The 18,077-nt window shown below is 34.8% G+C and overlaps 3 protein-coding genes across 4 annotated transcripts in view; 1 reads left to right on the top strand and 2 right to left on the bottom strand.

The window, feature by feature from the left end:
• Nucleotides 1-1,618: 1,618 nt before the first annotated feature.
• On the bottom strand, nucleotides 1,619-12,772 carry LOC119829543 (mitochondrial folate transporter/carrier). 2 transcript variants are annotated; one of them, XM_038352099.1, is made up of 6 exons: nucleotides 12,413-12,772; nucleotides 11,104-11,257; nucleotides 9,544-9,793; nucleotides 5,134-5,247; nucleotides 4,343-4,488; nucleotides 1,619-1,926 (listed from the first exon to the last, which is right to left on the bottom strand). In XM_038352099.1, the coding sequence occupies exons 1-6, from the start codon at nucleotides 12,561-12,563 to the stop codon at nucleotides 1,782-1,784; spliced, it is 960 nt and encodes a 319-aa protein (XP_038208027.1). In that variant the 5' UTR covers nucleotides 12,564-12,772; the 3' UTR covers nucleotides 1,619-1,781. The 2 variants fall into 2 exon arrangements, with proteins under 2 accessions (XP_038208027.1, XP_038208028.1); XM_038352100.1 differs by lacking the exon at nucleotides 1,619-1,926 and having other exon boundaries at nucleotides 2,249-4,488; nucleotides 12,413-12,771.
• Nucleotides 12,773-13,793: 1,021 nt separating this feature from the next.
• Nucleotides 13,794-15,445, top strand: LOC119829541 (mitochondrial-processing peptidase subunit beta). Its single transcript, XM_038352098.1, has one exon. The coding sequence runs from the start codon at nucleotides 13,883-13,885 to the stop codon at nucleotides 15,284-15,286; it is 1,404 nt and encodes a 467-aa protein (XP_038208026.1). The 5' UTR covers nucleotides 13,794-13,882; the 3' UTR covers nucleotides 15,287-15,445.
• Nucleotides 15,446-15,539: 94 nt separating this feature from the next.
• The window catches only part of LOC119829540 (conserved oligomeric Golgi complex subunit 3), an 8,080-nt gene continuing 5,542 nt past the window's right edge, over nucleotides 15,540-18,077 (bottom strand). Inside the window, exons 9-11 of the mRNA XM_038352097.1 lie at nucleotides 17,102-17,746; nucleotides 16,487-16,669; nucleotides 15,540-15,857 (exon numbers count right to left, since the gene is read on the bottom strand). Coding sequence (XP_038208025.1) covers nucleotides 15,585-15,857; nucleotides 16,487-16,669; nucleotides 17,102-17,746 — 1,101 coding nt within the window. The 3' untranslated portion in view covers nucleotides 15,540-15,584. The remainder of the gene's footprint in view (nucleotides 15,858-16,486; nucleotides 16,670-17,101; nucleotides 17,747-18,077) is intronic.

Here is an 18,077-nt window from a genome sequence, read left to right as displayed (position 1 = left end):
TATATATTAGAGTGCATAATCAGGTCGTCTATTGTATTTTAGAGGATAGAAAATAAAAAGCAAATAACTTTTATTTATTTATTTAAGCAACAGAATTTATCTCGTAATCTAACTTATCCTAAGAATTATAATGAAAAAAAAAACTTTAAATTAATTCTACACCGATGTGTTTAAATATTCTTAACAATCACAGATTATCACAATATTCACATAACATCGCTGTTAGAACAAAATAAAAATATCTAACTACAAACCCAGCTTAAATTAGATTGTTTTTCCTAACCTCCATTAAATGTAATCTACATCGTGATAACGAATTAAATTAAACTGCTATGTCATTTTTGGACATTAAAAACTGATAATTAAAATTGGTAATTCTAAGTACTTCCTAATTATATTGTAATAAATAGGAACCAATTTTAAAATCCATTAAATTTGCAACAAATATGCATTCATACCAAATTATTATACTGAAATAATATAATTTCTAATCTATACTGCCTATTTAAGGAGAAAACCCCATGAAAACGATACTAAAAAAAAGAAAAAGCAAGTTAATAATTATTTATTAGAAAATAATTGAAAATTGTAAATATCACGCAGCTAAAAACTTACACCGAACTCATATATTATATCTTTATTCTCAAGTATTTTAGTTGAATTTATTTTTAAAAAGCATACAGCGTACACAAACACATTTGGACATTTTGCGCAATTGACGATTCCTGCAACACAGTAGTTATGGCCGTCTTCTTGTAGACTATTGGTGTCTTAATAAATTATTAACGATATCGAAGTGTTGAAAAAACATACTTAGAAATTAAAAGCAAACCATGTACTTCCATAGCAATAATGTCAATAAAATATATAAATATATTTTATTGACATCAAGCATATTCGTTCAATTTCGATAAAAATAAAAACAAATTCCACGTGTGTAGGTACATTTCTATTCAGCTGCATCAATTGAGAGGTAATTTAAAATTAATCATGTGTCAATTACTTCTGTCGTCTGCGTCTATCCATAGCAAAAACTACACATAGAAACGTAAATGAATCATTATTTAATGTTAAATATATATTTACTCCTATCACTTAGAAAATCACCAGTTCTATTATACCAAACACATTTGGTTCTGTACGCAACCTTCCATAAACCGATGCAAGAAGGCTATCTCCCTATGACTTTTGCGATATTAATTTTTTTCGCATGAAACTAAAATTCATTTCATTCATACAATCTTGAAAATTATTTCATTTTTAAATACCAATCCAATCATTCAATTTATTCATTCATATCGAAAACCTCAATTACGTGTATGTTTTTCAAACGTGCAATTCATTATTCTATATGTTTGTTAGTGATGTATGAATAATGTCTAACAAAATACAATGAAATGATCATCAGTTAAGCGGAAAAGTTAAATAAAAAGCAAAGCTAACAGTTGATAAGTTAAATACTGCGATTGCGGTGCTCTTTCATATTATATACTTTATTTTATTAAATATGGTAGAATGTCAATATGTGCTTTGTTGATTTAATGTTGTCATTTTCGTAATTACAATCAATGAAAAGAGTAATCAAGTATAACCCCCCCCCATCCCCCCTCTCCTCCTACATACCTCAAAGAAATCGGTCAAACAAAACGATTTAATACCTCGTGCATGCAATGTACCAATTGTATTCGAAACCGAACGCAGTCCATATGCTTTGGTATTAAAACTAAACTAAAGAAACGAAATAAAAATTAATCTAAATAGCCTATTAAGGATCGATATTTTTACGAGGGTAGCTTATACTCCTGCCCTCGGCGTAGCATAAAATGTGATACATTTTCGTAGGTCAAAAACGTTATCATGGTCGCTGGTATGACGCGAACCAAATTCGGTTTGAGTCCCTTGTAGAAGCCACGCCAGCCTTCGTGCCTGAAAAACGTAATTCCATATACAATTTGAAAGTCTGCTCGCTCTAGGAAATAAGCAAAATACTCACCGATCGACGCTTTTTAACAATTTGGTGTTTTGATTTGTGAATCGTTAACTTTTTCCCAGTATATTGGGTCATGTAGAAGAATCTTTATACAGATTTGATAGATCAAGGAATGCATTATAACTTGTTTGATACAGAGCATCTGTAAACATCGATTTTCTTGTATAAAGAATTAAACGATTTTTTTTTTATAAATAAGGATCGGTCAAGGATTCCCTAATCACGAAGCCAGAAAAAGGTAAAATAAAATTGACAGAATATCAATCTGCTATCATTTATTGATTACACAAATTGAAGGCGAGTTAGAACATTGAAAATTACGAGCGATCATATAAAAATATATGCATCAATGAGCGTGGCCAGCCACCGAAGTAATTGATTCGATAATTAATGTGCAATATCAAACATCACATATCATAGTTATTTGGTGTTCTTTTTCTTATATTTCACACATTTCAGTAAGAACCTGGATCGATTCAAAATCAACCCACTGTCAATGGCCGTAGAGAACATTTTCAAACGGCAAGATGTGCCTTACGCTTAAATATTCTAAAAAATATCTAAATCTTTTCATAAAGAATTTTATAAATATACACATGATCTTAATTTAAAAAAATGATTGAAATGATAATGCATAATTCGAATTATAAACCATTTTTAATACCTAGGTGTCGATAATATAAATTAGATAAATGATGTGTCGTATGTCGTATGAAAGAGAATTATTATTATAATAAATTGTAAAAAATATCACACTCCACAATATCGCTATCTCTTACTGACACGTGTGAAATACGCACTAATTACAATTCAATATTAAAATTCTACGAAATTATACTAATTCGAAATAATTCAATTTACCTAAACGAGACTGCTGGCTACAATGAAGCAACTGAATTATTTTATAACAAAGAAATATCAAACCAATGAGATGTATTTATATTTTAGGCGGGAAGATGATCTAAAGCCTCGATAGAACAGCTTCGAACTTGCTAGTGATATAATCTATTTTTTTTATTATGTTAAAAGAACAAGTTGAAACAAATCTATCTTTTATGGAACCTAACGTCGTCTCACCACACATGTAACGTTATGTAAAAGATGGGAAACATGTCTTTTACATTTATTAATAATATTAATGGGATTCTAAGTACTATTATCACAAAAAATTAAATTAAATCTATATTGCGGCAACCGGACGGTCGCCAAAGTTAACATAACACCGATCTGATGGGAACAGTTACACTACTATAAATAAAGAGGTTACATAACATATGACAAACAAATATTACATTTATATTAATAGACTAAATCAATAAACACAACATATGTCGTGAGACAGGCTTTACATAAATATATAATTTATAAATATTCAGGGCTGTCTACTTATCATTGTCTCTATGTGTCTGTTGTATTGTGTTAATTTTATAATATGATATACACAAAAATGCTACTCGTATATTTTTTCGATATCGATGTTTGGCATAGAGTATGCAATCAAAGGTTGTCAAAGTTTATGCAACTGTCATGCACCACGACACTTGTACTTCCGCCGTCGACCGAGTCGCATCGGTTGTGCGCGAGCGCCGACCCGCGAAAACACGATAATTGTCGTGAAAATCTGTCCTGCAGCATCTCTAAAGGTACGTGGTGCATTGTTTTGCTGCTCAGTATTTCTGAACTATTTCTAATATAGTAGAAGCCATCCGCTATTTTGGCTTGGTGCGATTCTACATATATAATAAATAGACAACCCTGATACTCGCTACGCTACAATTTTTAGATGAATGATACATTTTATAATTATCCAACATAACCGCGTACATATTACGATAACCGTCAGTGATCTCGTCATTACCAAACACTTAACGAAACCTGTCACAACTCAATACAATGATCATTCGACAATTTTAATCACAAAACCAAAGAAAAAAAAAACCGTTAGCGTAACAAACATTATTTGTCAATACATCGCCATCAAGGGGATACAAATACAAACGGATCGAGAGCGATTACAATACAATAAAAATGCACGTTAACAATAAACAAATCTAAATAAATAAATCCAGATTAAATAATAAAAAAATAAAATTAAAAAAAAACAAAAACTCCCGCTCCACGCACCCTTACCTCGCGCGCACCGCTGACAGCTGTCAAAGCACAGACAGATAACACAGAGCACAGAACGCATATAGCCGTGTACGCAATTCCCATCAGATACCGAACAACGTGGCGGCGGATCAATCGTTATTAGTGAACTTCTCCCATATGAGCATAACGAGGCATATGTTCGGCGTTACATGGAGGAGATACGGCGTGAGGCCCTTGTAGAAGCCGCGGACGCGTTCGTACCTCCATGTCTCGGTGACGCAGTGCCACGCGCCGTCGTACGAGCGGTGCTGGTCCTGCAGCCGCGCGCGCACCACCTGGTACGGGTACGTGGCGCCCGCCGCCAGCAGCTTCGACACCGCCGCGAACGTCAGGTACTCCAGCGACGTCTGCAACACGCAACGCGCAACGCACGCGTCATGGGGGCGGCTCTGCGGCTCTGCGGCCCCTAGCCCTACTCTGACGATGCTTTTAGCGGTCCCAGCCGCAACGCCCCCTGATATAGCGGCGCCCGTGTGCATTGCACGGGGCAAGCAGTACAATGCACATGGGCGCATATTGCGGACGTGTGGCGCGAATTGGGCCAACTCACACCGAGGAAGTACCACGCTCCCATAGAAGACAGGCGTGAAATAGTGGCATACTATTGTGTTTCTAGTCCATTCCTACTTTCCAATCATCAATCCTTTCCTTATCCCTTTCCCCTTCAAATCGGGCGGTGCATTCGAAGAGCCACTACCACTAGCCACTATGCGAATGTTCATGGGCGTGGTGATCGCTTACCTTACCTTAGCTTACATTACTTAGTTTCCTGTCAAAAGTAGTTAGTTATATTCCAGTGTAAATAAGTCATAGCTTAGTGTATGTCATAAGATTACATAGCAAAAAATTTTTGTATACTGTAACGCTAACTGGACCTGTCGTCCTGAGCAGTTATCCTTACCCTTGTAGGGACACGAGTCAGTGGACGTTTTATCATGATTATTATTAAAAGAAAAACAAAGCTTTTAGAACAGCACAAACATTCTACTCACCAATTTGATGTCAATAGGCAGGTTCCTGTACTGGTTGTACCTATTTTTCATCTCCTCGTAAGTCATAAACTGGAGAGCACCGTGCGACACGCCAAACATCCCCGGGACGAAACCCTGTGAACGTGTTATTCAAAAATTAAAATTCATACAAAAAATTCAGTAAGCAATATAAGGAATGTGCGAGGTTATTTTAAATATCTACATACGACGAAATATTAACCAACTAGGAGATATTTTTAAATGTAAAAAGAATAAAGATAATTTAGCAAAAACAAAAAGAGGTGGTGTCTCAGTGGTTACATCAATTTAAATGTCGGAGATTCGGTGCCAGGCCAGGTCCATGGCCAGAGAATTAATTGTTAAATTATCTCCATCATATCCACACCATCACTGCTCGAAACGGTGAGGGAAACCAATCAAACAGATATGTCCAAGAAAGAAAAGTTCGATGACATGTGACCATCTGCCATTCGCACTTGGCCATCGTGGTGGATTATGGCCTGAACCCACATAGGGGCCGTGTCCCTGCAGTGGGGACATACTCTATGTGGGTTAATGATAATGATGAAAAATAACAAGTTTAACACATTGAATTCTGTGTGTCATACTCAGTGGTTGTAATATAAAATAAATAATATTTTGAGATGCTATCAAGATTCAAGAGTTCAAATTTTTATTATCATGCTGAAATCATAGGATAAAAGCATAATAATATCACAACAAGGTCGGTACAAAGTTCATTTTCACTTTTATCAGTCCCTAGTAGAGAAATATCTCTAGTCAATTATCATATAACGATGTCGTAATATAGAATTATGTACAATATATATTCATAATTAATAGGTCATCTACTCATATTTGGTTAGTTTTTAACGTTCGAATTACTAGGACTTCGCAGGCCGTCCCTCCGTCCATCTGTCCGTATGTCTATCCGTCCGTCTGTCACCAGCTTGAATCTCATGAGCCGTGATAGTTAGACAGTTGAATTTTTAGATGATGTAGTAACATCTTTCGATATTGTTTACGTTCGAGTATTATATTTTATAACTATTTTTTAAAGATTTATTCTAAATCCATTTGGAATCCGAGCCATTTCGATCTGATTAGAGATCGACATGGCTCGTTGAACTTTCGACACCTAGATCAGTTTGATCGGAGGACTTAAGACTCAAGATTAATAGATTATTCTAAAAATACACACGACGTTTTAATAACGACTAGTACATGTATAATTTAGCATTATATATAAAACTAGCGGTCCGCCCCGACATCGCCCGTGGTACATATATAACCTAAGCCTTCCTCAATAAATGGGCTATCTAACACTGAAAGAATTTTTCAAATCGGACTAGTAGCAACTATAATAATGTAATTTTTTTTAATTATACAATAAAAATTGATGTATATCCTTTTTGGTTCTCTTCGCACGGAATTGGCTTAATTTAAACCTCAACGCAGAAATGAGAGGTGCTCTATATAAGTTTGACGTCGATGCCTGTTACTCTGTCTGTGTAGCTAACAAACGGATGGACCGATTTTGATGTGGTATTTTTTTGGAATGCTCGTTTACTTGCAGTGATTCTTTGATAAGATTGATGAAAATCTTTCAAGGTGACGGCGGCCACCACATAAGGTCAGATTAAATAGTTTTTTAATACACTGTGACAAATTTCTTATTCAAGATGGCCGACAACACAAAAGGGTTGGATAGTTTTTTTTAAATTCATATTAATTTATGTTGGTTAGAGTGGATAGTATATTATACTTTTGTTAAATTTTTTCACAAATCAATCGTTTATTAAGACATGCTTAACATTTCGTTTTAGTACAGATAAAGCGTTTTTATTAACCCCACAATCGTAATGTCAATGACAAGTATCAATTATAATTAAATTATAGATACGGATGAATTTTCGCAGTGTGATTATTTAATTAGATTGTAGAGATACAATCGGACTTTGGTACGTGTTAAATTAGTTAAATCAGCAAAATAAATAGTGAAAGAAGAAAATAATATTTTTTTTTTAATAATTTTATCTGTTATTCTGTTTTGCTCATGTACGCTTTATTATAAAGCCCTTCCATATTGTTTCAAAGTTTGTTACAGTACAAAAAGCTTATATCATCGCGGCATCTTTTGAAATATTGAGTCTAGCCAACTGCGTAGAACAATTATACTATTTTATATAGTGTACAAGTATCCTTTATATATTTTTAATATAATAAGTGCGAAAGCGTGTTTATTTGTATATCTTTCTATCACGTCGCAACAGAACACGGTTTCATGATACGACTCTTGTGCTGGAGATAGTTAGAAAGCTCTTTGCCACGGTATCTGATTGCCAAGGCAAATTCCTCTGTCGGCGGAAACCTAGTGACGTATAAGGGAACATGCCATTCCATTCCATCCATTAGATAACTCATTTCCCCGTGCATCACATACCTCCCGTTGTCAGCCTCACACCAACGAAACACCCACACATACGATAAAGCATGCTTTTGGCACACATTCAAACGGATGTTCTTCTATTAAAAGCTCTTGGAAAAAAACCTAGCGTTACCACGAAATTATTTCACAAGGAAGTACAATTCCACAAACGCACTTGATAAGTAAATTCGATAATATTGTACAGAAATCAATATTTCGTAGTTTTACTCGGCCGATGTTGTACTGATAAGAATTACCTATCGTTATCATTATTATAAATATCATGAAAACGATGTATCATAATTCGTATTTTGGCTGAAAATGTATTTATATATGTACTGGTATTATAAGTACAGGTTTCGAAATTTATAAAAGGTACTAGCTGCACCCGGCAAACGCTGTTCTGCCTTACTCTTATCGTTTAGTGGTATGAAAAATAGATGTTAGCCGATTCTCAGACCTACCCAATATGCTTACCAAATTTCAGAGGAATCGGTCAAGCCATTTCGGAGGAGTTTAGAGACTAACATTGTGACACGAGAATTTTATATATAAAAGGTATTATACTTATTATTTTCTTGTGTTTGATTTTACGCGAGTATTATACATTTAGAAAAAAATAGGTATGCCTTAAGGCACCATTACGGTTCACAATAGTACACATAATTTATTATATTTTTGACTTTATCAAATAAAGAAAACTGATTTCAACATCAAAGTGCCTTTCACTTAATATACAATTAACTGCTCATAAGTAGTAATGTAGTTAATTATCCTTCTAATATTAATGAATTCATGTAAACCTATATTTAATTAACTTTAATTAAAGCGTACAAAAGTCAGCGTCTTGTAACATTTGAAAAAAAATCAAATATTTGAAAGCATTCTATTTTTAAATGCTATTAGGACTAAAAACGTATAGTGCATAATATTTATTTAAATCATAACTACACGTGACCTCAGCCATATGAATTGTCTACTGCACTTTTCGTTCTATAGCAAGCTCAAGCTAGTATCTCAACTTAAAATCTTATCTTATTATTATTTTGAGGTACATACGAAAATTAACAACCTTCCCTTTTTAAAATTGATTCGATCGTCTCAACGATTCGCGTGAAAACAACACATCTATTTGTTATTAATCTACTATACATACTACCTAATTGATCTAACTGCTACGGTATTACATAACACCTTCAAGGGCAAAGAGAACCAGAAGCCATTCCCAAATCAATACCTTCAGCCGTCGATCAATCATTGCTTTCACTGATAATATTCGTATTTCACGACACGCACACATTGGATCAATAACAAAAACAATACCTGGCTATTGGCGCATGTCATGTTTATCAAATAATAATAATGAATTCGAGGAAACAATTATGTAATTCTAGAATCACTGTTCCACTCAATTTTCGTAAATAGAATACCTATCACCTCTACAATGCTTTAGTTCTTATAACAATAATGGATTTCTAATATGTCTTTAATTATATACGGAGTTATAAAAGAGGGGTGTTTTTTTTTTCGAAATTTCTCGGCTTCCTTTCTCCCTGGATATAAAAACATTTACAGATACACCAAAAAATGGCACATAATGTTGAAAAATTAACTTGACAAATTGCAAAATTTAGCAACCATAAGTCTACAAATTAAGCAACCATAAGTACGGTCAATGTATTCATGGGTGACCGGCGAATAGTTTTCCCACAGACATCTCGATGCCTTTTAGCGTTCTTAAAAGGACCCTGTTGTTTAAGAACAATCGTTACACAACGACAATGGCTTACAACAAACTTGACATAATTTTTTTTTAATTTTTACCCGACGCAACAAAAAAGTAACCGAAACAAAGACGATAGAGTTTCTCAATTCATAGTTTTCTATTCTGTGTTTATCAACAATTGAAGTGATTCGTTTTGTGTTTGATACCGATGGGTCGTTTAGTTTCTATTTATTGCAGAAGTAAACAATCTACTCACCCTATACAACCCTCGGATCCCCTCGGTTCTATATATTTTGCTGAGGCCATCGATCATGCCGTTGTATCTCTTATTCTCGGCGAGGTGTTCGCCGCTGTACTGCAGGCAAAGGCGGGTCTTCACCACCCATATGGGGTTCGTCATAACGAGCGATAGTATGCCCGCTTCGGCCGCGGCCAGCATGTGTAGGCCGGGCCCTAGCGGTGTTCGCGCGTTGCCGCCTTGTATCCATGTCTTTATGGCATTGTAGCTGAAATTGGACACTTGATTTGTTAAAATAGTGTGGATATTGTATTTTAAAATGAGAAGAATAAGTTTTAGTGTCCACCACGTAAAAATTTAGATCGAATTTGATATATATTCTTAGGAAAAAAAAAATAAAAAATAAGGAACAGGTTTTTTTAATCATAAATTTACCGTCATATATATTGTTACATTATTTTGTTAAAGGTAGGTTTCCGTGTTATGGTTAATACAGAAAAATTTTAAAATTATCAAATCAATGAATGAAAGAAGTTATCATCAACTCTTACATCGTATTATCTAATCGCAATCAGAAAATATTGTGCATGTACATATACATTTTGAAATTATAAATATACCTACTCTAAAAATTGTAAATATACCTATCGAAGTATCAAAAAACAGAGAGCATAGGACGAAGGGGTTCACATGACTGGCACCAGCTATAAAATGAAAATTCATAAAAAATCAATTCACCTGGCAAACCGTTATAAGGTAATAACCACAAAAAATAATACAATTGAATTGATTATGAAGAAAAAATAAGTTATTTTTTGGAGTTTGTTGAAAAGTACAATAGTCATATGAAAATACATATTGATTACAAGAAAACCATGTCAATTGTTTTGATAATATTTGAACCTACACACAACATTAGGCCAGTGAACCCAGATATCTTAAAGATTACTTATACTAAATAATTGATATAAAACTTTCTTTCTCATAATTAGTCAAACACAACATTTTGTAAACATGGGCATAGGGGAAGTTCATTGTTTTTTCACGAAATTCAAAAATAAAACATACTATGATAATATAATAAATTTATGTTGCACAATACTGCATCAACAGTCCAAAAATGTCCATCAATATTGCAAAAATGTGTCCACTATGGACTTGGAAAGTACTGAACTGATTTGAATACAGATTTTATGCACATTGAATGAAAGGATAGTTTGTATATCAATCATACAGTAATTAATTTTCTAAACTATAATGATTAAGCGGTAAAGTTTGTGAATTCATGATTTAGTGATGATTAACGGGATACTGATAAAAAAATCTAAATTAGTTTTAGCAAGTTCTTTGCATTTCAAATATTTAAATTTTCTGTGTTGTGGCTTTAAATGCCATTGCTTTCAAAAGGCATAACCCACAAATTCAACTGATCATACTTAATCCATACTGATTTTCACCTGTGATGGAGGAATAAATATTTTTATAAAAACATTTAATGAAAAGTTTTTCATTTCAAAAACACTCTACAATTTTCAGAAATAAATACTATATCTCAACAAACTGTAACTAAATACTCACAATAAGAAATAAAAGCCCCACGCGGACCCCGAGCCCCAGATGTTCGGCGTGACACCTCTATACAAGCCACGGAAGCCCTCCTTCTTTACGATGGTCACGAAGGCGCTGCCGAGGCCGTCGTATCGCGGAACCGTCGCTGTCCGTCCATCGTTTACTGAAAAAAAAGTATAATATAGGTGCTTTATTTTGGACATTTTTTACTATATTTTAGTTGCAATGTTATCTAAAGAATTCTAATTTTAATGTCTTTGAATATATTTGACACTTAGACAAAGAGTAAGGAGTCTCAAATTTTTTAAAAGTTGGCAGATTTGTGGTAGAATGCACATTTTCTGTCTGTCATTCATTTTCTGCTGGATAAAGTAATAAATGTAACAGTTCTTAGATTTCTTAAAGGTTGATTACAAAAAAATAGGGTAAGGTTGCCTAGGATGGTGCTAATATGACAGCCTGTATACAAAAACATTTAACTCTGTTAATAAGTATAGACCATAGAAATAAGTATGTTTTAAAAAGCAGATTAGAAATAAACTGTAAGTATACAATATACCTATTATGTTTATTCCTGATTCACATATAAATTTAGCATTTGATTATTACAGTTACAGCACTTACATGTGAAACAATTAAATTTTATTAACTTTTCCTGATCAAGTGACTGTTTTATTACAATGATGTCATAAATTTAACTGCATGCAAGCACATTAAAATTTCTGCATACAGATATAAATACAAAACAAAGTACCTAATTTTGATTTCATTGTTCACATTTTTGTTGTGTTAAATTTGATTCATTATTTTAAAGTGCTCATCTCAGTAACTACTGATCAATTTTAATAATTTTTCTTCCAAAAATTGTGAATCTACATATATCCTTTAATGTTTTCAACTACACAATCATTAAAGATTACATAATGGCAAGTTTTATTGTCTCAATGGGCCATTAAAATCCATTCTTGCTTTTAAAAATAAACAATGTTTTCATATTGCTCCATCAATTGCAATGACAAATATAACTTCTGTAACTTGAATGCAAACAATACTTGACTGTGAAATACACATTTTGAATTACATCAGTTAAATAAAATCACTTAACAGCTATCTACTTCTCTAACCCTAGTTCAAGGTCACACTTGAATTTAAAATCTCAAAGCATTATGTGAGATTCGACACTCATTGCTATTATTACAAACACTATATACAATGTATTCAAACAATAACATTGTTAACATAACCCTACTGTAATATTATAAGTTCACGAATTCAGAAGTACATGTAACGATAACTTGTGACAAAGGTAGATACATACCAGCAAATCGAATTTTAATTAAATCCAAAGGGTGCAAGATAAGAGTAGAGGTAACGCCACCAGATATACCAGCAACCAGATGTTCGTATTTTATGTGATTGAGAAGAGCGAGCTTAGAAGACGACGAATTAGGATTCTTCATTGTAGTCATGTTTGATTTAAATCACAGCGGAAACATTTTGTAGGGACCGAATTGATATTCACGCTTGCCGCACACTTTCCCAGGTATCTTTTGCAAAATTTATCAAAATACTATCGTCACAACACATCATTGCTTTCCTAATATTTCGACGAAATGAAATAGGCGTGAGTGAAATAATTTCCACATGATTTCTTTCATGTAATTGTCGGTAACGTTCCGTTTTACAGTAATTATGTCAGACCGTCCTGTCACTGTCACATAATGAGATGAAAAATGTCGAGCCTTTACCTTACAAAATAAAAAAAAACCTAATATAATGTGAATGAAATTTTTAAAATAAAATCAGTGAAATTTGAATTTGGTTTCATAACAAAATTTTACCTATTTTGTTATTTGAATTAAATCTACAACAACTCCTTCTATACACAGACTATAAATTATCTTCGTATGTCACAGGACCAAGTATAAACTATACTGTTTAATATTCGCTAGTCTTTGTGTTTTTGGTTATAAGTTTAACGTGTCTGTACACCTGAGGCGAAGTAGCTCCCGAACAGCCGAAGAGATTATAATCTTATTTTTTTAATGTAAATTAGTTGGGAACCTCCTTTTCAGCTACGTTTTACAAAGCTCTGTCAACGATGGCAGCCACAAAATGGCGATTGAATTTTATACAATTTTTTCATTATTGGTGGCTATTAATTACCTAACGAATCAAATGGCTTGTCTTGTAGAATGCTGGTCACTCAATTGCGAATAAATACACAAACACATAATACATGTAGGACGACATATCATGTCATGTCTTTTCCCTACATGAGCGCAAATATTCGTACAATGTTTGTAAGTGTCTGACCCAAGTATGACCAAATCCAAGATAAAAGCACAAATGTCAAGGATCCTTAATTTAATTTATTTGTCTGCTATATCTAACATTAAAAAAGTGGTTATTGAATTTTAAAACCAAAACCATTCGAACTCGCGTTTTTTGCCAAACCGTAGCAACGCCTAGCCTCAAATTATTTCTAATCTTTCAAAAATTTATAAAACATTTCAATGCTATAAAACAAAAAAATAAATTTAAAAATGTGTAATTTATTGAAAGAAATTGCAAATGAACAAAGTAACGTTTCGTTTTACAGGAACATAACTTATTTTTTAAATCCTTGTTACCTTTGGATTTATATTCTGTACTATTCTATATTCTATTCTATCTGTTCATGTTTCATAACTTTATTCGATAACCTGCCCATATTTTTGACATCTGTCTTAGTATTTCACATTACGTAAATCAGCGAGCAAAATTTTTAAGCAAGGATCTAAAGAAAATGTTGAAAGTAGCGACTACGTTAAGGCTTATCTCAAAGCAGGGTAATAATCTTAGATTGTTTGCCACAGCTGCAAAGAAAAATGAAGCTTTAGTTAATGTTCCACCAACAAAGCTCACAGTGCTCGACAATGGGATTCGTGTCGCCTCAGAAGATTCTGGCTCGCCAACCGCAACAGTGGGGCTGTGGATAGATGCTGGTTCAAGGTATGAAACCTCCAAGAATAATGGAGTTGCCCACTTCCTTGAACACATGGCGTTCAAGGGAACCAGCAAGAGATCACAAACTGATCTCGAGTTGCTCGTAGAGAACATGGGCGCACACTTAAACGCTTACACATCTCGCGAGCAGACAGTATTTTACGCTAAATGCCTCGCAAACGATGTCCCAGCCGCCATTGAGATCCTTGCTGATATCATCCAGAACTCGTCGCTCGCTGAACCCGAAATCGAACGAGAACGTGGCGTCATTCTCCGTGAGATGCAAGACGTTGAAAGCAACTTACAAGAGGTTGTATTCGATCATTTGCACGCCACTGCGTTCCAAGGTACTCCCCTAGGTCAGACAATTCTTGGGCCAACTAAGAACATTAAGAAGATCTCAAAAGCTGATCTTCAACAGTACATCAAGACACACTACCAACCCACAAGAATAGTTCTCTCTGGAGCTGGAGGTGTTGACCACAACAAGCTTGTGGACCTTGCAAACAAACATTTAGGCAGTTTGAAGAACACAGCTATGGATGTACCAGAATTGACTCCCTGCAGATACACTGGTTCAGAGATCAGGGTGCGTGATGACTCAATGCCTTTGGCTCACATTGCTGTTGCTGTGGAAGGAGCTGGGTGGACCGATGCTGATAACATTCCTCTCATGGTAGCAAACACTCTGATTGGTGCCTGGGACCGCTCCCAAGGTGGTGGTGCTAACAATGCCTCTGTCTTGGCCCAAGCTTCATCCATCGAAAACTTATGCCACAGCTTCCAGTCATTCAACACTTGCTACAAGGACACTGGTCTGTGGGGTATCTACTTTGTATCTGAGCCAATGAAAATTGAAGATATGTTATACAACATCCAATCTGAATGGATGAAACTGTGCACATCAGTGACAGAGGGTGAAGTTGACCGGGCAAAGAACTTATTGAAGACCAACATGCTTCTCCAGCTTGATGGAACTACACCTGTTTGTGAAGACATTGGTCGCCAGATTCTGTGCTACAATCGTCGTATTCCTATCCATGAGCTTGATGCCCGCATTGAAGCAGTAACCGTAGACAATATCAAAGATGTATGCTACAAATATTTGTATGACCGCTGCCCAGTTGTAGCTGCTGTAGGTCCCACTGAAGCCCTTCCCGACTACAACAGGATCCGCTCTGGAATGTACTGGCTCAGAGTCTAAATGAAATAGTAGCACACTTTAGTATCAATTTAAAAATCAGTTAAGAATACATTAAACTTCTCGCCCAAACGTCTGTTGTTTTATTGTAATAAAACACAATGTCTTTGGTGTACGTATTTATTGGTGAATAAGTTAAGTAATTGTAAATAAATAAATCCATCGAGAATAATCTTTTATTTTGCATAAATACAATTCCATTATAATTTTATTTGATAATAATAATAAAATCTAACATACAGTAACTCCTCTATAAAAATGCAATTATTTGTTACTACATAATAAAATGACACAATCATGTCTATGTTTGACTAGTGGCAGCATTGCTGGCAATAGCTGGTTTATCCTCTTTTTTTTCTGTAATACTGGTAACACTAGGTTTCCGAATGACAGTAGTCGGTTTCTTTTTCCCATATGGCAACACTGGTTCGTTGTGGCTAATGAGGCTGGCAGATGATATGAAGACTGATACTTGTTCAGGTGTAGGACAAGCTACAATAATTATATCATCGTAGGAATAACCAGAATTTGTCAGTAATTGCTCCAATTGTACGAAGTATCCAACAACATTGTTCTGAAATGAATAATTGATTTTTATGCAAGAATATAACCCTGCCAAACAAAATGGTCATACACAGGCAAAATGCCAAATTTATTGTCATAAAATGTTGTGTAACATTTTGTCATATTGCTCAACATTTCAGTAGGAACACGAAACTATGATTTTCTTTTAATTAAACTTGACGGCATTTTCTACAATCTTTGTTAACTTTATAATTAAATAATGAAAAATTCATGATTCAAGGTTTCTTTTACATATAAGATGTGCATACACTACTTGAACCAATTTTGAGTTTATTATTAAATACTTGACGCTCGTCCCGGCTCCGCCCGGATATCAAAATTCTTGTTTTATCCCAACGGAGTAATAAATCCGGATAAAAAGTATCCTATCGCCCAAGTCAGCTCATACCAAATTTCATCAAAATCCGTTCAGTAGTTTCTGCATGATAGACAGGCAAACACCCAAAAAAACAAACTTTCACATTTATAACATTAGAGTGATATTGTGATTTAAAGATGATTGATGTAATTGTATCTTAAGAAGGTATCATCATCAGCCCATATATGTTCCCACTGCTGGGACATAGGCCTCCTATTTTATCATTCACAAGATCATTTATGAATATCATATTTATTTACCCGTATAGGCCGGAAGAGTATGAACTCAGTTTCCTTATTAGCAAGATACAACTGCATGGACCGTTGAATCGGCGCTAAGTGAGATTTGATCCGTCTCTGAGCTTCTTGCACTATTACGGCTATTTGAGACGCCGTTGCCCAGGGCTGTACTTTGAGCTGGTCTGCTGGTTGAAAGGTTTGAACCTGGAGAAAAAAGCTAAATATAAACCTTCACATATTATACTAATACCGTGTGTATAAATTAATCAACGATTTTAATTTAACGTACACGATTTTCTATGTTAAAATTGATGTAGGACAATTTTAATTACTAACCGAGAATAATTATTATTTCGAAACCAAACAACTAAACTTTCCAACTATGTTTTTATTATTTACCAGAAAACAAATCACTACATAGTATAAAGCAAAGTAGCTTCCCGCGTCTGTCTGGATGTATGTATATATAAATGCTTAGAAATTTCTTTAAAATTACACATCGGGTTGATGGGGTTTTTTTTTATTAGATAGAGTGATTCAAAAGAAAGGTATATATGTATAATGACATCTATTAAACTACTGTGAATATAATGCGAGTAAAAGCTGGTTCGAAAAAAATGAATTTAAAAAAATTACCTTCTCAATAAACTCGATCAAAGGCCCGACCATAATTTCAGTAGCATCCTTAATGAACATCTCACAGCAACTCTTCAACTGTCGGTCTACCTCCTTCCTCGAGTCCAACAAATGCTCCCTGACCATCGGCGTACCTTCCAGAAGAAATTCCAATAGCGCATTGTTGCTATTCAAAGAAAATATCTGCCGCGGACGTTGTATAAGACCGTATGCAGCATTCTTCATATTGCTAAAGTCTAAAGAGGTTTCCTTAATGACAAAATCGACTTGGAACGGTGCTATCTGCTCCCGGAGAATGAGGAGATGTTTTATTTGGAACAATTCGCCGTCAATGCTCGTTTTTAGGGCTGAGATTTGATTTGCCGCATTGGCCACACTTTGGACGCAAAGAGAAATCGCTTCCTGCGCTAGGCCTTGGAAAACTCGTTTTTCCAGACATCTGTAAAGTCTGGATAATGCTGCTAGAGTTCGTCGTACGCCTGGATACCACATTCCGTGCAGGTCAGCTGGAGAGGCTTGCGGTCGACGTTGGGCTTCTACGTTAATGTTGGCGACTTCTTGTGAGGTGGTTGAAATGTCTGATATCATAGAATTTCTGGAGTCACTCCGTTTAAGGCTTTGCTCTTGTAGGGACAACGCGATTTGCTAAAACAAAAATGTAGAATTGAAACTTTATGTCCAAAATAATCGGAAAAGTGGAGACATAGGTTATATGTTAATTTCACTACTTTAGCGGCGCGGTAAGAACGGGCCGAGAAATTCTATGGTCACATACAGCAGAAAAAATCAAACATATTATTGAAGTGATAACGTCTTATGGGAGAGTAAACCGGGCCGTTACGTAACGCGTTACGGCGCCCATCTATCCGATTCCTTCCTCTCATATATACATCTCTTAACTGCTTATGGGAAAGTAAACCAGTCCGTTACGTAACGCGTTGCGGCGACCGGCGTCCGGCTACCCTTTCTCTCACGC

Source organism: Zerene cesonia, chromosome 10 (genome assembly GCF_012273895.1).
Source record: "Zerene cesonia ecotype Mississippi chromosome 10, Zerene_cesonia_1.1, whole genome shotgun sequence".
Taxonomy (NCBI): domain Eukaryota; kingdom Metazoa; phylum Arthropoda; class Insecta; order Lepidoptera; family Pieridae; genus Zerene; species Zerene cesonia.
This window is presented reverse-complemented; position numbering and strand designations above follow the sequence as displayed.

Bases quoted from the DNA above. Each gene is read 5' to 3' on its own strand.
- LOC119829543 (XM_038352099.1), bottom strand. From the start codon at position 12,563: ATGACTACAATGAAGAATCCTAATTCGTCGTCTTCTAAGCTCGCTCTT. The intron at 11,258-12,412 runs GTATGTATCTAC...CTTTTTTTTCAG, and splicing joins AATTAAAATTCGATTTGCTG to TAAACGATGGACGGACAGCG. The intron at 4,489-5,133 runs GTGAGTAGAATG...TGCGTGTTGCAG, and splicing joins TGCCTATTGACATCAAATTG to ACGTCGCTGGAGTACCTGAC.
- LOC119829541 (XM_038352098.1), top strand. From the start codon at position 13,883: ATGTTGAAAGTAGCGACTACGTTAAGGCTTATCTCAAAGCAGGGTAAT.